General features: G+C 44.8%; 1 protein-coding gene across 1 annotated transcript in view; it reads left to right on the top strand.

The window, feature by feature from the left end:
* The window catches only part of RFX6 (regulatory factor X6), a 424100-nt gene that overhangs the window by 225667 nt on the left and 170563 nt on the right, over window positions 1-27870 (top strand). Inside the window, exons 11-12 of the mRNA XM_078646873.1 lie at window positions 8750-8909; window positions 18995-19139. Coding sequence (XP_078502999.1) covers window positions 8750-8909; window positions 18995-19139 — 305 coding nt within the window. The remainder of the gene's footprint in view (window positions 1-8749; window positions 8910-18994; window positions 19140-27870) is intronic.

Here is a 27870-nt window from a genome sequence, read left to right as displayed (position 1 = left end):
TTTCACCTTCTGGGTCCCGCCTTTCTGTGTAAATGACTAAGGGCCAGATGTAGGTAATTTTATTTTACCACCTCTTAAATACCGAATCATACCGATTCGGTATTTAAGAAGTGGTAAAATAGAAGTACCGAGATGTAGGTAAATCCAGATGTGCATTTACCGAATCGGTAAAATTCGGTATTTACCGATTCGGTAAATACCGACCGGTAATGCCCATTCATTCCTATGGGCTTTGAAGCCCATAGGAATGAATGGGCATTACCGATTCGGTAATTACCGAATCGGTAAATACCGAATTTCACAAGGGTGCAGGGGGTGTCACTTTGACACCCTCTAGCTACCCCAAAACGGGTTCGGGTGCCATGTGGCAGGCATACCTGCCCTAAGGGCAGGTCTGCCTGTCATATGGCACAGGTGTGCATGCACACATGTGCATGCACACCGGAATCGGTATTTTACCATCAAATAGGATTTGATGGTAAAATACCGATTCGGTAAGGCTTGTGGGACTCAGAAGAGTCCCACCTACATCTCAATTTTACAGATTCGGTAAAAATACCGACTTGGTATTTTACAGAATCGATAAATTTACCGATCGGTAAATTTACCGATTCTGTAAAATTGAGTGCCCTACATCTCAAATTCCAATTACCGGTCGGTAACGGCCGAATTCGTCCGTTACCGATCGGTAATTGGCCACCTACATCTGGCCATTAATGTTTGGCTGTCCAATCCAGCCATGGTGTACTTTGAGACCCAGCTGCAATCCCAGCTCCTTTCTGCCCTCTGGATCAAGTCAAATCTTCCTAACAGAGGCATCAATTAATAAGTAAAGGAAAGACTCTAAAAACACATAACCCCAACACATCAGCACACACAACCTACGTAGATGCACTTGCACAGGAAAAACATAAATGAGTGCGCTTACATTTTTATTTTTAAACAAATTTGTATTGCTTTTTCATGTAAACAAGGTCCACAGTACAGGAATAATAGGCATCAATACATTGATAGGCTACTCTCCCCCGCGATCATGAGTAGATCCCCATGGATCAGGACAAGCAGTGAAAGAACCCAAGTGTATAGCACAGACTAATAATACATAAAGAAAAAACACAGCATCAAAGATGGGGTATCCTCGTCCGGACCTTGCCAATATATCCAGCCGTACCCATGAGTCCCATTCAGTGCAACCTGCAACCCCAACCGTAGAAGCCTGCCCCTCCCCCCAGGCATGCCATGGCTTGTCTTTATGAGAGTCTCGATGAAGCAGGCATACAGCATTCCAAGAGTACAGAATAGAACTTGCTAGGAAATATACTGTGGTGACGCTGAAAACTAGTCCTTGATATTGAAAGCTAACTCTATGAGAGGAGAATCCCATGTGATCTCTCCAGTCGGGTTCTAAGCAAGGATCTTACACACTGTGCATGCAGTCAGGGGGCGTCTAACACTTCTTCGTGACATGAAAGCTATGGGAGTCTCATTTCTTCCACTAATGCTTCCAATGCCCTGGCAGCCTCAAGGGACCTCCGGCCCTGTCGGGCTTCCCTTAGACCTACAGCACCTTCATAATTTGCCCAGTGCAGGTCTTCTTTTTTCCATCCCCCGTGGTTGGGTCTCCTTGGAGCTTTCCAATTCCTGGTGACTTCCCTCTTAACCAGAAGAAGCGCTTGGTCCTGAAACTCACTAGTTACCTTAGTCTTGGCAGCATGCGGGAACAAGTATAGGAGGCAATGGCCAGGTGTATAGTGGACCTCCCTTTCAATCACCCCAGTTAGGATATTCGTCACTTCTCCATAAGTCTCCCAGTGCTAGGCAGATTCAAAACAAATCAGTGCACTTACATCAATATCAATATCAAATAATCTTTATTTCGATCGTTAAGATCATAAAAGATGTACAAGTAAACAAGCATTAGATCGTTAAAATGAGAAATTTAAAAAAATAAAATCATCAATTTTAAAATTCGAGAAATCATGTTCACAGTTTCAAAATACATTTTTAGATTAGATTTAAGAACTGATTGGTCGTGCCGCATTGGAGTCCCTTATAATTCTTGCGCGTAGTCTCCACATTGCCGTCAAAAATGTCGCCATTACAAACACAGTTGGAGATGTAAGGTCAGTTTTGAGCACTCTATAGGCTGGGGCATAAGTTCGAAAGCCCAAGTTCCTTAAGTAGGGGACCAGCCAATAGCTCCTAGTTTTACTGTAGGCTTTGCAGAACAAGACCACGTGTAGGTCACTTTCCAACTTGTAATTGCACGCAGGGCAGTTGCCTGAATCTTGGTTACCGTCCCAGGTTTTGGTGAATGACCTCAAGGGGAGAGAGCCGTATCTCCATTGGAGAAAGATCTTTCTTACATACACTGGGGACATAGCATCTAGGACATATTCAGGACTGTAAGAGTCTTTTACTTTAGTGAATATATCGGTTAGAGAACCCTCCCGAATTGAACTCATAGATCTTTGTAGCCTGGAGCCATAGAACAGTTTAGAAAGTTCTTTCCTCGGGAGCCTTGCAGACATTAGTTCAGGATTACACCATAGTTCTGGGACTCCAAGGGTCATACACATGTCCCTAATGTACTTGAGCCATGGAATTTTAGTCGCTTGTATTGATCTAAGGAGCTCCTGTAATTCGCTTCTGTAATGGCCCAGATCCTGGCTGCTCCACAACCGCCTCCAATAGGTCAAGGGTTTGAGGCTCAATTCTTTGGTAATTGGGCACAGTGCCAAGTCCATTCTCAAAGGGAGTAGGGGAGTGCTCAAAGGAAGGGCCGTCAATTGTCTGATAAAATTGTTCTCTGCCACCTGTATAGTTTGTAGCGATGTGTGTCCCCCTAGTTCAGCCCCATAGGGGATGCCTCCTCGTGCTTGGGCTTTATAAATATGTATTGCAGGTGCCAGTGGACGAAGGGAGGATTTTTTGGCAATTCTTGTGATAGCGCCGGCCCTCTGGATTAATTTTGTGGTTGCCTTTGTTTTGTGTGGCAACCAGGTTACATTTTGATTGAGTGTTATGCCCAGATACTCAATCACTTGGACTCTCTCTAGGGGTGTGGATCCCAAGCGGGGATTTGGGCAACTTTTGGGCTTGTGGCTCAGGATCATGAATTTAGTCTTCGCGGGGTTTATTTCTAATCCCCTTTTATTACAAAAATCCAAGAATCCGTACAGAACCCTCTGTAGCCCCATTGGTGTTTTTGACAACAGCAGGGTGTCATCCGCGAACATGATCGCTGGCACCCTGCTGCTGTTCAATTGTGGCGCATCAATGTTAGGGATTCTGCACAAGTGCTCTATCACCCCGTTCGTGAATAGACAAAACAGGGTCGGCGCCAACACACAACCCTGCCTTACCCCGCGTTGGACAGGAAACCTATCTGTCAGCCTACCGCCCTTTCCATATCTTACCCGGGCGTAGTTGTCTGTGTGTAGCCTGATGAGGATCTGGAGAATATCTCCAGGGACACCCATATCCCCCAAAACCGCCCACAACTTGGCCCGAGGGACCAAGTCAAAGGCGGCGCGGAGGTCCACAAAGACCGCATACAGTGACCCCCCTTCTAGATGTGCTGTCTTCCAAAATAGGATATTTAATCTAAGTATTTGATCCACTGTTGACACTCCCTTCCTAAATCCCGCTTGAAGAGGACTTAAAATTTCAGTCTCTTCCATCCAGCATTGTAGCCTATCCAGGATTAGTCTTCCAAACAACTTTTGAGTTACATCAATGAGGCTGATCGGGCGATAGTTGGCGGGGAGCAGGGGCGACCCTTTTTTGTATATCGGGACCACCTCCGCTCCCAGCCAAGTATCTGGTATCTTCATTCCCCCCAGCACTGCATTAAATAAAACCATCAAGTAGGGTGCCCAGATCCCAGGTTCCTGTCTAAAAAGGTCACCTGGCACCCCATCTAAGCCCGGGGCTTTTCCGGAAGCTAGCCCCGCTATAGCCACCTTAATATCTTTTAAAGTGAAAGGGGCAGATGTATGTGTAGTGATGCTGGTAGATGCTGATGGTACTGACTCATCGTTTTCAGGGGCATATAGTTTTTGGAAGTGATCCTGCCAAACATTGGCAGCAATGTTGGGTTCAATGGCAGAGGGAAGATCCCCGCTCCCATGGTTGATTATTCTCCAGAATCTACGGGAGTCCCTTTTAGCTAGGGACTCCGATAGATTCTCCCAATGCTGTATGTCCCACTCTATTCTAGCGTTAGCTATAAGTGATTTGTAGACACTCCTTTTAGAGCGGATCTCCGACCTAGCGCCTCCTTCTTTTATGGTGGAAAGGAGGTCTCGTTTTGCCGAGCGACAAGTGCTGTTGTACCAGGAGTTTATGGTTTGTCCCTGTGTTCTTGGGCGGCCTATGCTGAAGAGGTCAGCTTCGAGCTTCTTAATTAGATGAGTGTGTACTTGAGCTAAATCCTCACTTCTATCTATTGCGGAATCTGGATTCCACAGGTCAAAAGCCTCTTCAAGGATGGGAATAATCCCAGCATAGAGAGAGGCAAGCCTTTCTCCGCTGGAGGCAAGCTTTTCCCATTTTATCCGCCTCCTGTTGTTCTCTAAAAGGTTTCCTCCTTTCGATTTCTCCTCGCCTATCACTCTCACCCAAGGGATGGTATACTCTAGTTCCAAGGCATTGTGGTCACTATCTTGCCTAGGTGTTATTTTAAAGTCCACCACCCTGTTCCATGCCTGCAACTGTACCAGGAAGTAGTCTGTTCTGGATTGCCTCCCTGCTTTATTAAATGTGCATTTGGACGGGATGTCGGACCTAGTGCGGCCGTTACAGGCTCTCAAACCATGGGTGAGATTTAAAGTGTTTATCTGTACGGCAAGGGATGTCCATGCTCTGGGAGGGGGTGCTTCAGTCCGAGGGACCTGCCAACTTGAATCCTCCTCTATGGAGGGTCCATCAAGGAGACCAGGTAATGGCTCAAAGTGTGAATTGAAGTCCCCCCCTATTAGGTAAGACATATCCGCAGGGATGGTTTCCAGAAGGCATGACAGAGCCTCTATGGTTTTGGAAGTGGACGCTATTTTGACTGGCCTTGAATAGATGTTTATAACCAATAATTTAAAAAGACCCAGCCATTCAAGTAAGACAGCCAGTATATCTACAGAGTCTACTGGATATCTTGAGGCTCGGCACCCTATGTCCGAGGCCACCCAGGTTGCTAAACCTCCAGAAGGTCTGCCTTTCCCACCCCAGACAGCGGGGATTGAAAATGTATGGAAACCCCCAAAGGAGGTCTCATCCCTTGACCAGGTCTCTTGAAAGAGACAGACACTTTTTGGTTGCGCTAGATCGGCCCATGTGTCCGAGTCTATTTTGTTGGTCAGGCCAGCCACATTCCAGGAAAGAATTTTTAGGATCTGTGGGGCATTCTGGGTGTCAAATTGTTTGGCCGTGGGACTTATATTTTCCATCAGAGGAGGACTATCCATTTGCCCTTCGTCCATTAGTGGATCATCTAGACCAATTTCCCTGTTATGTAGGTCCTGGGATAGATCCAAAGTCCCAGTAGTAGCTTTCTCCTGCCTGCAAATAGGGGGGGGATAATTGCCACATTCATTCCCTGTCAATTGGCTTGGCGCCCCATTTATGGAGGCCAACTGTCAGTCCACCATTTCAAGGCAGTCATAATGATTTAATAGTGGTAGAAATGGTGGCTGATGAAATCTCGGGGGCCATGGCTCCTCTCTATCAAATCCACCCCTTCCCATCCTTCTTCTCTGAACAGTTTCCCATCCATGGGGATCACTATATGTGTTGGAGCGGAAGGGGGGTATTCGTGGTTGGTTAAAGGGAATTCTCCTCCTTCCCTGGCTACCCTCCCAGTTATCCTGGGAATTCTGATAATGTCCTCTGCTCTGGGCATTAGTTACATGATCATTAGGTGGATAGAAAAACGAGAGAGGGACTGGGTGAATGTTACTCCCTTCATCTTCCAACGATGGATTACAGACGAATGAGACTGTTCTTGGTTCTCTAAAACTCACCAATAAGCAGTCACCACTAATTGTTCTAGGTCTCTTACTTACCCATGAGACTCTTCTGACCATGCGAATATCGCTGGTCATGCCTCTAGGGAGGGGTATGTGTGTTGAAAGCCAATTGATGACTTTATTTTTTAGAGACTCCCCTGTTTCATACGAGTCAGATTTTAATTTGGGTACCCCAACTAAGATAGCAGTATATGGAGCAACCTCAGGTGGGAGATTGACAGTAACTGTTCTCAGTGGTTTTACCTTTGAATGATTCGAATCGTGTGTATCATAGTTGGTGATCAGAGGAGGTATGGGAGAACTCATGTATTGTGAATTAGGCTGCACATTATCATTGAGTAAAGTTGGTTGCTGTTGCATAGTCTGAGATTGTTTGGTGGGACCAGAGGTCGCTAGCGCTGCTGGTTTAGGTTTTGATTTTGGTGGTTGATTACAGTGTGATTTAGTATTTTTGTCACCTACTGTAGATGTTATTACTGCCTCGTTACCTTTTACAGGTTTAGGGGTAACCAAGTTATTATTATGTTTTGGGTCAATGTTGGGGAGCGTGGGGCGGGGAGCCCCCGGTTTCCAACAGTCCATAATCTGTAAGGCTGCTTTCTCGATTTTGATTAGTCTCGCCTCCATTTTCGTCAGGCGTGCTTCTAAAGGACTTATGATTGACTTCAGAAGGTGACCTATATCAGCTAATGTTATGTCCTCTTCTGGTAACTCCGAATTATGTTCAATGGTGGGAGGTGGCTGATCAGTGAGGATGTCACTGTGCGGTTGCTGGGAGGGGTCAATCGCTATCACTGGTGAGGTTCTTAACTGGTTAGTGTGGTCTGAGCTGACTGCGTTAGGTGTTTTCCCTATTTTTCCCTTTACATTTTTAATCTTTCTTTCCTTAGTGCTCTGTTTCCCCGGTATCCTTTTTTGAATGGCACCCTCCCTTAACCCCCGATTTGTACTAGGTGTCCCTACTAAATTTGGAGTATCGTTTGTCGTGGTCAATTCTTCCCTAAGTGAGGTGGGGCATTGAGTGGTTAGATCAGTGTCCTCCCCCATGTTTATTAGGTTAGGTGGTTGGGTGATTTGCGTTAGAGGCAATGAGAGGAGACTCATGTCCTCTAAATCACTTATTGTTACCTCTGAGAGGTCTATACTAGTGGGTCGCTGTGCCCCACCACAGGCACCAAGTTGTGAAGTATCTATAATCCGCCTGTCTTCAGGAGTTTTTGCCATCGCTACAGGACCCATCGATGACCTTCTAACCCACTCTATTTCCTGCGAGATTCGTCTTTCAAGGAGAGTAATATCGTCTATCAAGAGAGAACCTGCTTTCAGAAAGTAGTTGTCAATTGTACCTTGAGTTGGGGCCGTTGTTGTGGGGCCAATAGCTACCTGATTAGCTTTGCTCCTGGTCTCCATTTTGCTCATAGTGGGCAATATGGCTCAGGGGCGACTAAGAAGAGGGAGTGATATTATTTTAGCTGGGAGGTAGATTTTGGAGTAATACCTGATGTTAAATGGGGTGGCCCAGTCCAGTCTCTAACGTTCTCGAACGGCCTCAAACGGCCCGCTCTTTGCCCCGTGCTGCGTCCCGCGCTGTGGGAGGTTCGTGCTGAGATATAGGGGGCGTGGAGGGCGGGGGGCGCGGGCCAGCAGGGAGAGCGGACCGGAAGCTGGCTGTCGGTCTCGCAGGGACTCCTGGTTGTTGGAGTCCCCGCACGCTCGCAGCCCCGCTAATGCCTCACACCCGGTGCCGCCTTTCCTCGTCACTCCGTTGGTCAAACTGCCCTGCGCCTAACAAGGCGATGCGGCACCCGCAAAGCGGGTGCGGCGAGGTGTAAGCCGGGCTGATGCAGGGAACACCGCTGTACTCCTGTCCTTGTAGATAGAGCCTCCGTGGAAAACGAACAGGTAACCCACAGAGAGAAAGGTGAGGAACGCTTTTGAAATCCTGAGGTGGGCGGGGGGCGGCCAGCAGGGAGAGCGGACCGGAAGCTGGCTGTCGGTCTCGCAGGGACTCCTGGTTGTTGGAGTCCCCGCACGCTCGCAGCCCCGCTGATGCCTCACACCCGGTGCCGCCTTTCCTCGTCACTCCGTTGGTCAAACTGCCCTGCGCCTAACAAGGCGATGCGGCACCCGCGAAGCGGGTGCGGCGAGGTGTAAGCCGGGCTGATGCTGGGAACACCGGTGTACTCCTGTCCTTGTAGATAGAGCCTCCGTGGAAAACGAACTGGTAACCCCTTTACATAAAATACACTGTTTTTGAGGAGACCAATCAACATGATCAATATTAATCTTTAGCTGTTCATAGCCCCAAGGGTACTTAAGTAAACTAGTGAAGAAAATATATACCATGTGAGTATTTGTGTTGATATCCCAGGTGAAAAATAACTCAAATCTGATGATTTCCTTCATGTTTCATAGAAGTTTACCTATAACGACCGTATTTCGCATACCTTTCATTTTCCGTTTTTTTTGTATTTAGACTATTATTCATTGTTAAGTTCTTTCGGATTGATTATTTCTCCATAGTTACGTCCTTTTTCGCTAACTACTAATCATGAATTGTATTGTATGCTTTCTTGCATTATGTTATCTTTAACTTTGAATAAAATTATTTTTGAACAAAAAAAACTGTAAAGAAAAGCGCAATTCAGTTTCTACGCATGGTGTGATGTATTTAAATATTTGATGGCGGATTCTGTATGTTCTGAATGCATTTATGTTTTTTTAAGTTTGCTTGCAGACATAAGAAATTTTGCTAAGCATTGGGAGCAGTGGATTTCTTCATCCCTGGACAATCTCCCAGATGCCTTGTCTGAAAAGAAATTGCCGATTGCCCGAAGATTTGTGTCTTCTTTAAAACGACAAACTTCGTTCCTGCATCTAGCACAGGTATTGCTGATAAAAAAACATACCATGTACATACCTTGAATTGCTAGTGTCAGACATCCTAATATCCATACCTAGCATGGGCAGTGAGGTGATGAAGTGCACTTTGATAAATGCAACTTTTCCAGTGTACCATCAGGTGAAGGAAGCCCTCCACCACTCCCTGAAATAATTATCAACATCACAATATGACGTACATTTTGGAATCATGTAGACACCAAATATTACATGACTTAAGTCAAGCAGGCCTATATGTAGATTTTGAAAAGTAAATACCGATGTATGCTACCAGTCTCACTGGAAGATAAAATAGATAAAAATAGATGTTTAGGTGAAATTGAAAATTACTAAGATACCATTCAGTATAGAAACTCTTACTCGGAATCAGTTTGTGACAAAACTGTGAATGAAATATGAAATCAACATCAAATCTAATGAATGATGCTGATGTAAACATTAGGAGTTGTTACTTACATTTCTTTAAAAAAAAAAGTGGAGAGCAAATTGCTGACATCATTAAAGGTTGATCATTCTTAAATATGATGAATTTAAAGACGTTCCTTCCCATGTTAGTTTGTTAGGTTTTCCTCCAAGGTTTTAACCTCAGTGAGGTGAGTTTGTGTCCATAATGTGTGTTCCAGCCATTGCAATATAACTAAACATGTCCAACAATCCACAGGAAATATTGCTATTTTGACACCTGTGATTGTCAGCAGCACAACAACAACAACAATTTAAGTAAACACCAACTAACCCAATGCCTCTATTTGCAGAACGATAAACATAGATGTGTGCATCAACTGTAATCTATTGGAAAAAAGTCTTATCAGTACTAGGCTATTTGAATTAACCAAGATATGAGTTGTAGTACAATATATAAGGATATTCTACTGTACCTGATTCACAGCACATGCAATAGCCTGTTGTTTTTTTTCTTCTTGTACCTCGGCTCTAGCATCAGCTACCTTGGTTCCATTTCCTATATTCCATGTGGCACTACCCGCTCACATTCACTTCGAATTTGTGGTGCTATTTCTTCTAAGTTTGAGGATGTGTCAGATATGCTCTCTAACATTGTTGTAGTTACCTAGGATCAAACGATGCACCACCTGAACTTCAGTCATCTTCAAAATATATATTTGAAGGATGTGTGGGGTGCAAACTTATGGGCTGACTACACGTTATCAGTGGCAAAATATTCCGGACATGTGTTCTGGTTAACATTTAATGCTTCCAAGCCTTTGTAGTGCCATTTCCGATCAATAAAACCAGTTGATATAAACTACCAGATTACTATGACCCGTAACTGGAAATTTAGGAATAGAGCAGTGTGTCCCTATGACATGAAGCCATTGCATAAACCCCATGGGATATCTCAACTAGCAGCATCTTGATGTTTCTGTCAAAGTTAGGGAATCTTCCAGAACAATCATAGCACTGACAATAAAACAAAGCATCCTGTTACATATTGCAAGTCTTTGGAGCAGAAAAGGATCTCCTGTCTGCCTTTAGCTGCTTGTTTTGTTACTCCTCTTTTTGAAGTCCGCCATAAGGTCCAGATCTGTTAAATGCCTGGAAAGTGAGAGTAGAATTTAGTTATGTGAAGTATTGTTTGGATTAGTGGTTCCTTTATGGTTGTAGAAAAGGAACCTAATCTATGATATTCTATGAAATGTTGAGTCCTGGAGAGAGTGAGATTCCACTGATGCCAGTTGGAGCTTGGCTGGCCAGGGAAGATCATGACTCTCCAGGCTGTTGCTAACAAATCATAATAGGAGTGATGGTTGTTACTCATTTTAGTCTACAACATGGAACCAATTACATAACTGGTAACATTATGTCTTCCAATCTTATATCATTTACATTGATCCACCTACCACAGTGCCCCTGGGATATAGGCTTAACTAGGCCATACATTCTGAAATCCTGTCCTAAAATAGGTAGGTGGTACAACAAAAGCAAGGCCCAGACGGTTCTTAACAAGGCTGTAGCTCACTGTGATAACATCCAGTTCAATCACTGGCACCACAGAGCATGTATGAAACCTCACCTACCCTACAACAGGCAACTTTACTATCTATGTTGAATTTTTTCTCCATACACACATATCTCTAACTTGAACCTATTCCTTCTTTTTCTGAATTTTTAGTGCTAGTATATTCAAACACCAATTCTTGTTTCTTTAAAACCAAATTATGTTCTTCACAAGAAACTTCCCTCGACAGGTGCCATATCAAAAAAGTCAATAAGGTTTATTAGAACATTGGAATGTTGGGAGCTCCATTGACAATGGAGTAGCTCCAGGTTTATAATGACTGGTGTAAGTCCCGAGCACCGGCATTCCAATGTTTGTCTTCCTGTTTCTCCTTTTCAGTTTACCAAATTCTACCCGTAGTGGTTGGAATGTTGTAATAGCCTAACTGCCCTTCTGCCTCGGGCTATACCAGTTGTTAAAGGCCCTCTCCCTCAATATGGGCTCAGGCCTATAACTTGGTTCAGGGCCTTTAATCACCAGTATAGCACTCAGCAGCGAGCTATAAGGCTATAAGCAATCCACAACTTTATCAGTTTCTTCAATATTAATCTGATATTTCTCTTGCAACATTTTGTCTTTAACACGACGAGGTTACCTCATATAAGTGCACATTCTGAGGCATATATGTGCTCAAATTTTGTAATCCAGACTATAATTCTAATATATCATCCTTCTCTGTGCATTTCTGGATTGTGTCAGAAGAAAACATAATTTCAAATCGCATTCCTAAAAAAATGAATCATAATACCTTACATTTTTTTACAGAAGGTGCCTTTGTCTTTACTACTTGCACCATCACGTCTGGTGTGGTTAAAGTTCTCGTGATTAGAAAGTGCTCATCCTTGGTGCTTATTACATAGCATTCATCACTTCTTCACCGGTCAGTGGCAAAGAACAACTGTAAGAGGCAAATTGTACAGCAGTTGCTGAAGGTCAAGATAACATGCTGCGCTGCTTGGAACTGCCAGGTCACTTGATTGAATATGGCAGGTTGACTCAGCATTTCATCCTTTGAGGATAATAATGATTTTTATTATTTAACAGTTTCTTATGATCTTATTACACTGTGAGGTATGTGAGCACTTTACAATAAACAACAAACGGTGAGTGTACAATGAACAGGTGACAAAACTAAGAAAAGAAGCATATGTCATTACAAGGGCACCAATCAAAGGTACAAGTCAATAGACCAAATACCAGTTTGGGCAGTTTAACATACAAAGGTGAGGTAAAATTCAAAACTCTAGTACATGTTGGACATTTAAAACATTTAAACATAGCTTCAGTGGGTCTGGTGGGTGGAATGCGGCGGGCATGATGCAGTACAGTTGCAGTCGAGTGACATTCAATGAGAGGTAACAAGTGCATGGGGAGATATTCAAACACATAAACAAAGGGTTCCATTTTAAGTGGAGATTGAAAAAGGGGACATTATGTACTTTCAGAATGATAGGTGGTTCTGGTTCTGAGCTCATTGTGGAGTGCCAGTTCCTGAGAAGAATTGGTGCTGGGCGTGCATTGTTTTGAAGGCCTCCAACCACTAAATAATTTGATACAGTTGGAGAGGTGGGAGGTCAATTAGGATGACCCACTGTGTGAGCTAGGCATACTAGTTTAAACTGTAATCTTAGCTCTATGGGAGCCGGTGGAGGTCAAGGAGAATTGAGGTGATATGATCATATTTGTAGCAGAGCAGTGAAGTCTAGCAGCAAAGGTTTACTGTTTTCAGAAGGTTGAGGGTGGGTTGTTGAAGAGCTCATAGCACACAATTTCCAAAGTTTAGTAGTGCTAAGATTAGGCCATGAGCTGCATATTTCAGTAGATCTGATAAATCTTAGGTGGAAGTTTGCAGCTTTAGTTATTTTGCTTATGTTATGTTAATGGCACATGGCTTCTCCGATTGTCCATGCTCCCAAACATGACTATCAATGTATTGCATCAGCAACCACTAACACAATTTAAGCACTGCCTGTTTCTATGGTGTACTGGCATCTGCAGGATGTTGTGAGGATGTATAGCCTGTATTGCTCCAACTTTAATAGTAAAACATTATATGGATGTAACAAAAGTGCTGGGTCTCTCCTATTTTAGTCTACACAAATTGCGGCCAGATGTACTAAGAATGGATTTGGTAAAAAGGGGCGCAAAATGTGCACCAACTATTACTGAATCCATTCTGTTTTTGCGAACCGACCTATGTAGTAATAGTCAGTTCACAAAAAACTGATTCAAAGTGAGTCGCAATTCGACCTACCTCATCAAAATTAATGAGGTAGATCACAAATAGTTACCTACTAAAAACCAGAGGCAGCACAGGGATGGTGGCCTGCTGAGGTCAGCAGGCCACCATGTATGTGAATCTTTGTAAAGAAAGCATTTTTTAAAACTGGAGCCCATTCTTCTTAAAAGAAAACAGGATGCATTTTACAAATAAAATGAAACTTGTAACACACATTTTTCAAGGGTAGGCTGTAGTTCATAGAACGAATGCCTACTCTTAAAAATATTTTATCAGCATTCTCAATGTTTCAGTGTTCAGTAAAAGGCTACCGTTTTGCAACTGGAATTTGTCACAAAATATTAATACCTACAATGGCAAATCGGTCTTAGGAAGAGATGCCCTAACTAAAAACCCTTCCAAATACCAATTTGGATTTTTGTTGCCAAATCAAATTACGTTACGATGATGTGTAACCGAATCCCAGTTTGTGATTTGTGTATACCAAAAGCATTATTTACAGTCGTAAACAGTCCGATTCTGCAGTTGGGCCGATGGAGTCCGAAAAAAGGCTCCGTACATCGGGCACGATTCACAGAACTAACTTAAGACCAAATCCTAAACTTACTACCATTTTGGTATTCACAGAAGGCACTTACTCATCAATGAGTAAGTGCCTTCTGTGAATACCAAAATGAGTAACTTACTCATTTTGAGTAACTTACTCATTTTGGTATTCACAGAAGGCACTTACTCATTGATGATTAAGGGCCAGATGTAGGTAGTGAAATACCGGTCGGTAACAACCAAAAATCGGTGAATTTCCCTTTACCGACCGGTATTTAGCCCTTCCTAATGTAGGAGGCTGTGAATAAGGATTTGGTAATTTACCGATTCCTTATTTTAAGGAATCGGTAAAATACAGATTCCTTAAAATAAGGAATCGGTAAATTACTGAATCCTTAAAACCTACGTAGGTAGCACTTAAGTGAGTGCATTTTTGCTTTAAGGATTCGTTATTTACCACCAACTACAAGTTGGTGGTAAATACCGAATACCTTTAAAAAAGCAAATATTTGCTTTTTACAAAGTGCCATGTGGCAGACATACATGTATGTGCGCCACATGTGCACACATGCACGATTCAGGGGTGCAACAGGGTGTCAATGTGACACCCTGCCACCCTTGAATATGCTCCCGCTATTACCGAATCGGTAAGTACCGAATCGGTAATAGTGAATGGCTTCCCATTCAATCCTATGGACCTCCAGGCCCATAGGAATGAATGGGAAGGTATTCCTTATTACCGAATCGGTATTTACCGATTCGGTAATAAGGAATATTACAGAATCGGTAAATGTTACCGATTTTTTACATAAATCATATTTACCGATTCGTAAATACGAATCTGTAAAATTCGGTATTTAAGAATCGGTAAATTGAGATTACCTACATCGGGCCCTAAGTGCCTTCTGTGAATATCAAAATGTGTAAGTGCCTTCTGTGAATACCAAAATGGTAGTAAGTTTAGGATTTTGACTTAAGTTAGTTATGTGAATCGGGCCCATCATGTCTGACGTCTCTTGAATGCACCTCAGGTATCGACACAGGAAGTAGCAACATGACTACTTTGCCTTATTGGAGTGATTCTTCCATGGCGAGTACAATCTTTACCCAAATGGTATCTAATGTTTCCTGAAAATTTGCTTGGGATTTGTGAAACTGTCGAATATTCATGTGCCATCCGTGATAAATGGTTGGTGGTATAATCTATATATTAATGGTAGGTTATACCCATAAGATTCATTAATTTCGTAACTGATTCTAAAAAAGTTCAATACGTATTTGATCTTCCATCTATTGGCATTGTACATCTATTGATGTAGCAGTCATGATTGACAGCATTGCAAATTAATCAAAAATATATTTAATATTTTTTTTTATTAAAAATGAATACAGAGATGGATATATGTGGTTTTCTGCCTGTTTCCAAATTTTATCTGTATAATTCAGCAAAAATGGAAAGCCTGGATGAACTTTTCTAAGCATGGATCTGTAGGAAATGCATCATTTTCAAACACAGTGAACGGACACATTTCAAAATATTTATGTAGTCTACTTTTGTGTAATCATGCCACACACAGATAACTTCAAAAGAGTATAAATCATATGTTACATGTGCTGTTGGTTCTCTTGTCTAGGTGCGTTTAGGGCCTTGTTAGAAAGATGTTAAGTAGTAACCCCATGGGGGGATACCACCCATTTACATGTTTTTCCAGGTTTAGGAAAGCATGACGTGACACTTTATAAACCTGCTGAAATCAGGGGGAAAATGTGCACAGAAACGGGCCTGAAAATGCGTAAAAAATAATTTGACCCGTTAAATTAGGGTTCCACATGTTTTGCCCAATTCCAGGCCCAGAAACATATTCGTTTTTATGGTTCATTGTGGTCACATCATTCTCCATTTACCATATTTATTCATCTTGGATACTCTGTTCTGGTGGAGGGTAAAAATAGCATATTTTTTTGATCTCATCACATTTTCTTTATTTGTATTATTAGTAAAAACAAATCTTTTTTTTTTTTTTTTTTGAAAACCTTTATTGTCCAAAGCAAAGAGTAACATGCGCAGGCCCACAACCACTAGGGCCGGCCGCAAAAACAGCCAACATACATTGGAGAAACACACATCGAACATACAATCAGGAATTACGATATAGACCACACGCGGCCGTGGGAGTTGCGAAGCAGAGGATATGCGGTTTTCATTTTTTAAACTAAGAGAGAAGGGTCATGGCTGCATCAAAGATGGTGTCACACCGTACAGGAGAAATACAAATAAGTCCAGCCAGCCGCTGAGGCAGAACGGGGCAAAAAACAATGCAACAGAATGCGATATAGCTGAGTGTCGTCCCAGAGAACCCCACCCCCCAAAGACCGAAAGTCAGAGTCACTTTCAGACACCAACGAAAGGAAGGAGTGCAACAAATATAGACAGCCAACCCTACTACAGAGGAAAAGACCCTCCCAAAGACGGAAAAGAGCGAAAGGGACCATAGAACAAAACAAACTAACATAACAAACCCCCCCCACACCCGCCACCCTGCACCCCTGTAATGGCTACGGCCTGACCCAATAACAGCGTGCCTGTCGCCCCGGAACTGCCCCACAGAAGGGAAAAAGAGAAAATGGAGGAGGAGGGACAAACACACTCCCGGACTTCCGCTACCCCCCGCCCGCAGCTACCTCCCCAAAACGTGTACGCCATCCATAAAAGCAAATATCTAGCAGAAACATGGGGATGACAACCACTAAAAGAAAACCCCCCCCACCCCGGCACCCGGCGAAGTACTCAGCACCATCCCGGCAGACAAATCAGCGAAGCAATCCCAAAAAGCAAAAATCAACCCTGAAAGGTCCAGTGTCCCCCTGAAACACATATCGCCAAAGTCACAACAGTCACAATCCGAAGGAGCGTCTCAGGTAGTCCAAACAGTGGTGAGGATCTTGCAACGCTTACAAGAAAAATTTCAGCCCTGTCCAGTGCGAATCCGCCGAGTCACACACGCCAACCAAGCCACAGCCATCTGGAGTCGGTAGAGAAATCCACGACAGTTCGAGTCACAAAAGATGGAAGAGAGATCGAGCACAAAATGGCGGCATCTGCATTTCAGACAGGGAAAGACAAAGAAGAAAGGCAGTCCCTTCAAACGAAAACCTGAGACATGATGCAGGCGATCAGAACTTCCAGCGACGACACTCCACCGAACAGGAGACTCAAAGGGAAGGCCAGTCAAGGTTACTGGCGAAGGATAAACGGGGCCAAAATCTCCCAAGTGGGCAAAGTCAGGCTGCCGCTCGGGAACCTCAAAATGGTGGGTCAAATCGCTGAACGGGACCAAAGCATAATGTTCAGACAGCGCGGCATCCTCGGCCGGACGCAAGCCGAGATTATCCAATTTTGCGACCAGATCGACATACGTGACGGTGAGGTGGGGGCGGAGCGCCCCGATGGCCGCCATTACGGATCCCATCGAGAGTGCGCCATCTGTCCCCACCATCCCGGGCCCCGGAAGACGGAGGAGGACGCGAGCCCTGGACTGCGCCGCTAGGCTCTAGGCACACACACAGTCGATGACAACAACAGGAGCGCTCCAAGCTGGCAGGCTCAACACCGCCGCCAGCCGCGGGAGCAGCCCTTCAGCCCCGCACCCCACGACAGGGTTCCGGGCACGCAACCCCCGGCAGCGGCTTAGGAAGAATAGCGTTCGTCACAATGCCACATCGTCGGCACCCTCCAGAAACAGGAGCACAAAGCAGAGATGCAAAAATTGGTCCAAGTCCGGAAGACCGGTCGAGGTCTTGGTCCCGCAGCCGATGTTGATGATCCCAACCCGGGTGGGCTAGGAATCGAGGACCCGGTGGCAGCCCTGGAGCAGGCCGAGAAGGAGAGTAAAAACAATTCTTAGATGAGTGAAAAAAGTAGAACATACATGGCTTACTTTGAACTAGAGGTTCCCATTCTGCCTTAATTAATTGAGGTCCTAATAGAGCACCGGGTAGGAAATGGTTCTTTGCACTTGGTAGAAGGTTCTAGACTCTAGAACCTTCTACCAAGTGCAAAGAACCATTTCCTACCTAGAGTAACAATGTAAACCTACCTATTAAACGAGGAATTGTATTACGTCAATGTAATCATGAATGTTTTCTACAGCTGGAAAGTATAGATTGATTACTCTTCATGGGCATTATTTTCTAATCCAGGTTTTTTCTGTCAATTTGTAAAATCAAAATAAATGGCTGCTCCCAAAGGAATTGCTTATACACCTAGTTGAAGCAAATATTTAAGAGGAAAGTTACCCAAAATCAGATCTCACACTAGCAATTACTGTAAACTTATTACAAAATGATACATGAATAAATCAATTGTGGACGACATGTATTTGTATATATGTTATTAATAATACATTTAAACATTGGCTGTCGCGTTATTTCATTACTTAAAACATGAGGGGTTCAATTGCAGCGTATGCACATATATGTCCAGCAGTAGAACAGTAATCAAACGCACAATGCTATGGTACTTATATTTGCTAATCCACTGTTGCATGGAATAGTGTTCATAAGGTGTTCACGTGTTTGCTTGAGTTGTTGGTAAGTCAGCACATGATTATGTGCGGAGCAAGACCATCCTCAGGTCTGTATAATTGGACAAAATGACTGACCCCAGTGGAAATCAGATCAACAGTAGGATGGTTCAAATGTATCCATAAATAAACAGTGCCAGTGTCAAGTGCCCAATAGCAAAAGGAACAATTGATGGACGGAATGCTGAACAAGGCAAACATTCATCCCAGTCAAAAAGATCTGGGTTGAATTCATCATTCTTTTGCTCACAACGCCACCTTAGTTTGGACCCAGCCATATGCAAATCAGTCTAGACCCTGTTCCTCATGGGAACCGTACAACCCGAACTGCCAAGCCAGGTTCTCCCTGAACCGGAAACAAGCATCCTTTTGGTCCAAAGCATCAATAGAGCGATTCGAATCAAGACCATACAGAGATCAAGGGAATCTTAACAGAATCCGATCATTAGTTTCTATATACCCAAGCTCTCATGGAGAACTGGGTTCACAGAATAAATCACTGTCACTTGAATTAGTCCCCTACTATATGTCACAAAACACTTTTAGGTCATTAGATGCAAATTCAATAAAAATGACTGAATTGTATGTTTCTGAGTGCTGTTCTGCACAGGCAACCGTGATAACAAATCACAACACTGTTAACCTCATCTCATTGCTTTCTTTCCATTTCTTGCTCTGTTGTCAGATTGCTCGGCCAGCACTCTTTGACCAGAATGTGGTGAATTCAATGGTGTCAGATATTGAGAAGGTGGATTTGCACAGCATTGGATCTCAGGCTTTTCTCTCTGGATCTGGGGGTGCAGATTCCGAAGCTGAGGCCTACACAGAACGTAAGTATAGTCTGTATGCATTTAAAGTAAAAGGGCCTAGAAGGCACAGGCTGAAAGTCGTATTTTGGGATCATTAAACTGAATACACATAGCCTGTGTTCCGAGTGCCTTACTGTTGAGGGAATTTTACTTCATGACACTTTTGTAAAAGAGAAATATAGAAATGTATGGAGGATGCAAAAAGCCATTTTCACAAAATGAGTTTTCATGTGGTTTGCTCTCCAAACTATTACACAATATATATGCATTATTTAATTTAGTAATTATGAGAACTCTGGTAATTCACTTTAATTACATCAAACACCAAAACCTCAAAATGACCTCAGACAGAACATGCACAAACTAATGAGCTATCAAGGCCTTATTTTATAGGGAGCCCACAACTGTACTAGATGATGTTGTAGACACCAAGTAATAGACATTCACCATAAAGATTCAAGAGACAGAACATTGGGGCCCTGAGTACGAGTCAGGCGGAGCAGACTTCCCTTATGTAATTCTGCTCCACCTGATCATGACTCGCCTGGTGTTCTCGTACCCAATTTTCTGAGATGTGGGACAACTGGACAGAATTTTACTGGACAGAATTGCCATCCGATAAATTGTATTAACCTGCTGTGTCCCCTTCTGTACTTCGTATTTTTCAGTGGAAGAGGGGGAACATTTAATTCTCTTTCCTGTCGGATCTAAACTTTCTTTTCCCTTGTCAATTATGCCTACCCCCTCCGTCTCCCTTCCCAGACAGAAACCTTCACATGCATTTACCGCCTGCTCAGAGCATGTAAGATAAATCCCTTAGAAAAGGGAATACTGTGTGGAATGCCACATGGTAATTATGTGTCCACACAGTTATTACTCTTTCTGAGGGGTTTCACTCTTAGTAGGGATAGATATGTGCAGATATACTGGTCGTAAATGGTAATTTTAGATACCGAAAAACTCCAAACATTTACTCTTAACTTGAAATCAGGCCTATGTTAAAGTCACAGAAATTAGTGATTGGTGCATGAGCCTGATTATGTATCAATTGATGCATGTCATAGGTTTTATATGAGTGATTGATACAGACCAGGGGTGAATACTTCAGAGAGGGCTGTGTCGCCTTCCCCAATCAACACAGGAGCCGGGAGCGGGTTACTACACAACCTTTATTCAGCCCTGCCTGCTCATAACTAACTTCCCAGTCCCGGTTCCCTGCTCCTCCCTTTCCTGCTCCTCCCACCAGTCTATCCCAACCACTAGACTGCTGCACACGATACTACATCTCCCCCTTTCTTAACAAAATAGAGGTGACTTCAAACATGTTTATAGTTTCTTGACTGGCCGCACAGGTCTGGGGATTGTCCGCATGGGTCATAGACACGTTGCCGTTCCAGGCTTGGACTCAGTCAGCTCCTCAGGCGCTGGCAAGGTATAGTCTGTTGGAGACACTGCATTGTTCGAGCTGTCGGCTGCCTTGACAAGAGTGTCCTTGACTGCGGGAGTGTGCCTTTGAAAGTGCGAGACATTGTATGTGATCCTCTGGTCCTCAGATTCGTTGCGATTTCCAATAATCTTCCGAGTTATCCACTCATTTACAGATTCTGATGCGATCGTGGTTGCTGTGAAATGACAGTTGGTGGCTCAGCTGGGTAGCAGCAATCTGTCTTTCTTGGTAGCTCTCGTTCGACTGACGCTCGATCTCCTTCACGAGTGGACGGTGTTCTGGTTCTCTTCCGAACATCTGCATGAGACTTTACTTCCTTTTGTCTCTTCTGGTCAGGGGCAGCAATGTCCTCTTGTTCCGAGTCGTGCATACCAGTTAGTAAGGCACTATCTGACATGGGTGGCTCGGTTTGGTTTCGGGACCCATTTGTTGACCCTGTTTGTCTCACCCACTCCCACTTGCATTTGGGACTGGTGGACTCTTTGATCATCCGGGCGTGTGTATGTTTCTTCCTTATCCACCCATTTTGCCTTCCTTGCTGAGTGACAGGGTAGTCCTTTTTCACCCGGTGGGTGCTGTCCCGTATATCTGGTTTCCTTCTGCAAGCGCGTTGAGTCAGCCTCGCGGACCCCTTCAGGGGTGCCGGTATATTCTTTGTGTCTTGAGATGACCGTGACTGACATGACGTGTTGTAATGTGGGGTGATCAAATATTTTGAGTCATTTACGTGAGATATGCTGCTCTGGACGGGGAGAATGTTCTCTGATTCTATTGTGTATTTTGGTGATTGGTGCCATGAGCCTTGTAAGGACCTTGACTCGGTTGACCGGAATGACCGTACAGACATTTTTTCTGAATTGGAGGAGCCTTTTGCTGATTTCCTCCGAGAACGTTTCTTTGAGAGCGTTTTGACAGATACATTTCTTGAGCTGGTAGTCTGTGATGACATGCTCCTGGAGTCGGAGTTATCTGTAAGACATTTTTGTGAGTGTAGCTTTTGAGATGTCTTTTGTGTTATTGCTTTTCATAGGTTATTTGCTAGCCACGCATTTATTTCTTTGGTCTGGTTGTGGAGCATTTGGTCACTGTCACTCTCACATGACATTAACTGTCTCTCCCCAGTTTTCTCATTGTCGTGGATGTCTTTAGTGCTCATGCCTAACCCTTTCCGGTGCCTGAGTGGCTTACCCTGCCTCATGTGATTTGTTTCTTCTTCTCGTTTGTTGGGTGCACTAATGGCAGTGACACTTGTGTAGTGTGTCTTTCTGCTTGGTGCCTCTTCAGAAGTGTCTACACCATTTGATGGGCAGTGGGTTGCTCGAGTGTGTTCGTATACCGGTGTCCAGAGTTGGCGTGACTTGTCCACTCGTCTGTATTTGGTCCTTTCCACATATCCATCGAGCAGACTGTCATCTATCTCCTTTGTGTGGTCTGTCTCACTTGATGCTTCATCCAAATAGTTTGTGATGTCTGTTGAATGATTCAATGAAGACGTATTAGTGAGGCTGTCGTAATCATCTTTCACTGCCTTTTGTATTGTTAACTCAGGGTGTTTCAGGACACTTGGTTTCTTCTGCTGTCTTGTCTCTATTCTGTTTTAAACTGAGCACTGATACTCTGTGACACGCATATCATAGAAACCACGCACATATTGACACTGGGCTGATTAAAACCTCATAGCCCTTTTCTTGACTACAAGGAGGAGGGAAACGATATTTACTTACCTAAAGGAAGCCTGTGCTCGTCTTTTCTCCTGCCCCGCCCCGTTCCGACGCGGTAACCAGTACCGTTGCGCGGAGGGCGGGCCAGGGAGAGCCAGTCACTTCCTGCCGGGACACTCCACGAGCGGTTAGCGCTCTAGTGCACCAATCTGGAGGGCCTATTTAGGCGGAGCCTTGACCTGTGTTAGCTGCGGACGTGAGACGGTGGCAGAGTCTCTACGCCGCTTAGCCATTCAAGCTACCGCGATTGTGCCCCGTGCATGTTCTACTTGTGGTGGGTGAAAAAGTGATTGCCTGTCTTTTAATAATACTCGCTTTTAAATTACATTTGTTGAATTACTAACGATGTTTTAAACTGAGCACTGATACTCTGTGACACGCATATCATAGAAACCACGCACATATTGACACTGGGCTGATTAAAACCTCATAGCCCTTTTCTTGACTACAAGGAGGAGGGAAACGATATTTACTTACCTAAAGGAAGCCTGTGCTCGTCTTTTCTCCTGCCCCGCCCCGTTCCGACGCGGTAACCAGTACCGTTGCGCGGAGGGCGGGCCAGGGAGAGCCAGTCACTTCCTGCCGGGACACTCCACGAGCGGTTAGCGCTCTAGTGCACCAATCTGGAGGGCCTATTTAGGCGGAGCCTTGACCTGTGTTAGCTGCGGACGTGAGACGGTGGCAGAGTCTCTACGCCGCTTAGCCATTCAAGCTACCGCGATTGTGCCCCGTGCATGTTCTACTTGTGGTGGGTGAAAAAGTGATTGCCTGTCTTTTAATAATACTCGCTTTTAAATTACATTTGTTGAATTACTAACGATGTTTTAAACTGAGCACTGATACTCTGTGACACGCATATCATAGAAACCACGCACATATTGACACTGGGCTGATTAAAACCTCATAGCCCTTTTCTTGACTACAAGGAGGAGGGAAACGATATTTACTTACCTAAAGGAAGCCTGTGCTCGTCTTTTCTCCTGCCCCGCCCCGTTCCGACGCGGTAACCAGTACCGTTGCGCGGAGGGCGGGCCAGGGAGAGCCAGTCACTTCCTGCCGGGACACTCCACGAGCGGTTAGCGCTCTAGTGCACCAATCTGGAGGGCCTATTTAGGCGGAGCCTTGACCTGTGTTAGCTGCGGACGTGAGACGGTGGCAGAGTCTCTACGCCGCTTAGCCATTCAAGCTACCGCAATTGTGCCCCGTGCATGTTCTACTTGTGGTGGGTGAAAAAGTGATTGCCTGTCTTTTAATAATACTCGCTTTTAAATTACATTTGTTGAATTACTAACGATGTTTTAAACTGAGCACTGATACTCTGTGACACGCATATCATAGAAACCACGCACATATTGACACTGGGCTGATTAAAACCTCATAGCCCTTTTCTTGACTACAAGGAGGAGGGAAACGATATTTACTTACCTAAAGGAAGCCTGTGCTCGTCTTTTCTCCTGCCCCGCCCCGTTCCGACGCGGTAACCAGTACCGTTGCGCGGAGGGCGGGCCAGGGAGAGCCAGTCACTTCCTGCCGGGACACTCCACGAGCGGTTAGCGCTCTAGTGCACCAATCTGGAGGGCCTATTTAGGCGGAGCCTTGACCTGTGTTAGCTGCGGACGTGAGACGGTGGCAGAGTCTCTACGCCGCTTAGCCATTCAAGCTACCGCGATTGTGCCCCGTGCATGTTCTACTTGTGGTGGGTGAAAAAGTGATTGCCTGTCTTTTAATAATACTCGCTTTTAAATTACATTTGTTGAATTACTAACGATGTTTTAAACTGAGCACTGATACTCTGTGACACGCATATCATAGAAACCACGCACATATTGACACTGGGCTGATTAAAACCTCATAGCCCTTTTCTTGACTACAAGGAGGAGGGAAACGATATTTACTTACCTAAAGGAAGCCTGTGCTCGTTTTTCTCCTGCCCCGCCCCGTTCCGACGCGGTAACCAGTACCGTTGCGCGGAGGGCGGGCCAGGGAGAGCCAGTCACTTCCTGCCGGGACACTCCACGAGCGGTTAGCGCTCTAGTGCACCAATCTGGAGGGCCTATTTAGGCGGAGCCTTGACCTGTGTTAGCTGCGGACGTGAGACGGTGGCAGAGTCTCTACGCCGCTTAGCCATTCAAGCTACCGCGATTGTGCCCCGTGCATGTTCTACTTGTGGTGGGTGAAAAAGTGATTGCCTGTCTTTTAATAATACTCGCTTTTAAATTACATTTGTTGAATTACTAACGATGTTTTAAACTGAGCACTGATACTCTGTGACACGCATATCATAGAAACCACGCACATATTGACACTGGGCTGATTAAAACCTCATAGCCCTTTTCTTGACTACAAGGAGGAGGGAAACGATATTTACTTACCTAAAGGAAGCCTGTGCTCGTCTTTTCTCCTGCCCCGCCCCGTTCCGACGCGGTAACCAGTACCGTTGCGCGGAGGGCGGGCCAGGGAGAGCCAGTCACTTCCTGCCGGGACACTCCACGAGCGGTTAGCGCTCTAGTGCACCAATCTGGAGGGCCTATTTAGGCGGAGCCTTGACCTGTGTTAGCTGCGGACGTGAGACGGTGGCAGAGTCTCTACGCCGCTTAGCCATTCAAGCTACCGCGATTGTGCCCCGTGCATGTTCTACTTGTGGTGGGTGAAAAAGTGATTGCCTGTCTTTTAATAATACTCGCTTTTAAATTACATTTGTTGAATTACTAACGATGTTTTAAACTGAGCACTGATACTCTGTGACACGCATATCATAGAAACCACGCACATATTGACACTGGGCTGATTAAAACCTCATAGCCCTTTTCTTGACTACAAGGAGGAGGGAAACGATATTTACTTACCTAAAGGAAGCCTGTGCTCGTCTTTTCTCCTGCCCCGCCCCGTTCCGACGCGGTAACCAGTACCGTTGCGCGGAGGGCGGGCCAGGGAGAGCCAGTCACTTCCTGCCGGGACACTCCACGAGCGGTTAGCGCTCTAGTGCACCAATCTGGAGGGCCTATTTAGGCGGAGCCTTGACCTGTGTTAGCTGCGGACGTGAGACGGTGGCAGAGTCTCTACGCCGCTTAGCCATTCAAGCTACCGCGATTGTGCCCCGTGCATGTTCTACTTGTGGTGGGTGAAAAAGTGATTGCCTGTCTTTTAATAATACTCGCTTTTAAATTACATTTGTTGAATTACTAACGATGTTTTAAACTGAGCACTGATACTTTGTGACACGCATATCATAGAAACCACGCACATATTGACACTGGGCTGATTAAAACCTCATAGCCCTTTTCTTGACTACAAGGAGGAGGGAAACGATATTTACTTACCTAAAGGAAGCCTGTGCTCGTCTTTTCTCCTGCCCCGCCCCATTCCGACGCGGTAACCAGTACCGTTGCGCGGAGGGCGGGCCAGGGAGAGCCAGTCACTTCCTGCCGGGACACTCCACGAGCGGTTAGCGCTCTAGTGCACCAATCTGGAGGGCCTATTTAGCCATCGCCCCTTGTGAGCGCGCAGCGATCGCGCGCAGCATCGCCGAAGCAACGCCGAAGACCAGCCAAAGAGCTGCCCGTCTACGCCCGTCCGCGACAGGACGAGGCAGACAGAGGCGCTGAGGCTACAAGGCGACCCCACGATGATTCCCGACATCGAAGGTATCAACCCTGTCACTTACGCACCCCAAACCCTCCGACTATTACAGCCAAGGGTGAAGTGTGATACACGGTTACAATATAAACAGCTTGAAGGGAGTTTTTCTTGCCTCCAATGTCGTTTCCAGTCAGACTCGACAGGAAATAGCATTTGCGACAAAGCTACTATCACTACAACTCCCCCGGAACTTAAATGTCTCCTTTTAAATGTGCGTTCCATGCCTAAGCACCAACTACAGATTTGGGATCTTATTCATGCAGAACAACCTGATCTTTGTTTTTTTACTGAGACCTGGATGAAACCCCATACAACACCTGCTGTTGTGTTGGGTGTTCCCTCAGGATACAGAATCATGCATGTTGATAGGCCCAATAAAACAGGAGGTGGCTTAGCGATTATATGTAAGGACACGTTTAAGGCAACTATTTTAGACAAAATATGTAGTCCAATGATGGAAATCATGATTTTTAAAATCACATTAGGAAGTACATCCTGGAAAGGAGCCCTCTTGTATCGTCCACCTATTCCCAATCCCGACTTTGCCCTGCTCCTTCTGGAAACACTTGCCCCCCATATGAAAGCCAAGGAGGATTTTATCCTCCTCGGGGACTTCAATATATATATGGACATTCCAGAATTGCCTGAAACCACTCACTTAACAACTGACCTATCTCATCTGGGGCTTAAAATAATTAACAACGGTGCCACACACACAGGTGGGCACGCCCTCGACCTTATATTCTCTAACTGCACCAAAATACGATGTCTTCCTGCAAAAAAGATCCTTTGGTCAGATCATTTTTTGATTGAGTTTTATCTAGCTGGACCGATCAAACGACCTCAGAAAGCTCTGCCCCCGCCTATTCTTCGGCGAGAATGGCATAAAATTTCAGTGACCAATTTGCACAAATACTGGGTGCAACCGACTGTCACGGATGCAGACACTGCTGAGTCTGCATTAGAGAAATTTAACCAGTCCCTGAAATCCGCTATTGACACCCTTGCTCCCCTTAAACCACACAAACAATTCCCCCATACCAAACAGGAGAAATGGTATACAGCTGATCTTAGAAAGGAAAAGCAAAGATGCAGACGCTTAGAAAAAACATGGAGAACATCTAAAAATGAAGAGGCCAGGAAAGCCTTTCACGAGGTTCAGTCAGCATATTATAAAAATATAAAATTAGCCAGGAAAGTCCACTTCTCCGCACAACTGGAGGAGGCAGGAAATTGTCCGCGTGAATTATTTAAAATTTTGAAAAATTTTATTAAACCCACAGCCACTGAAAGTACCGATGATGCTTCTCAACCACTCTGTGACGAAAGTTCTGAGTTTTTCGAGGAGAAAATAAATTTGATTTATGACAAAATCTTAACCTCTAAAGGTGGGGTTACTACATCCATTCCCGAAGCTAAACCCGGCACTCAGGCCACAAACTCCCTGTTTGTCATTCCTCCCGTCACAGATCAAAATTTGGCAACCCTTATTGGCCATATGAAAACAGGCTCTCCCAACGACCTCCTTCCTGCTAAAATGATGGCCCCTCTGATTTCCATCTTAGGCCCCTCGATCCAGACAGTTATCAACACCTCCCTGGCCAAAGGCCAAGTCCCCATGGAATGGAAGACTGCGGTAGTAAACCCAATCAGGAAGAAGGCGACCCTACCCTGGACGGATCTATCTAATCTCCGACCTATCTCTCTCTTGCCATACATCGGCAAGTTAACAGAGAAGCACGTGAACACCCACTTTTCAAACTATATCGAGACAGCGGATGGCCTAGATCCCTCACAATCTGGTTTTAGTCCCAACCATAGCACCGAATCCGCCCTACTGGCTGTCACCAATAACATCAGGATGACGCTTGACAGTGGAGGGTCGATGATTCTGGTGCTATTGGACTTATCCGCTGCCTTCGATACGGTGTCTCACGATTTGCTT

The sequence above is a fragment of the Lissotriton helveticus genome, chromosome 6, assembly GCF_964261635.1.
Source record: "Lissotriton helveticus chromosome 6, aLisHel1.1, whole genome shotgun sequence".
NCBI classification, from domain to species: domain Eukaryota; kingdom Metazoa; phylum Chordata; class Amphibia; order Caudata; family Salamandridae; genus Lissotriton; species Lissotriton helveticus.
Note: the sequence above shows the minus strand (reverse complement) of the source record. Positions and strands in the feature narration are given on the sequence as shown.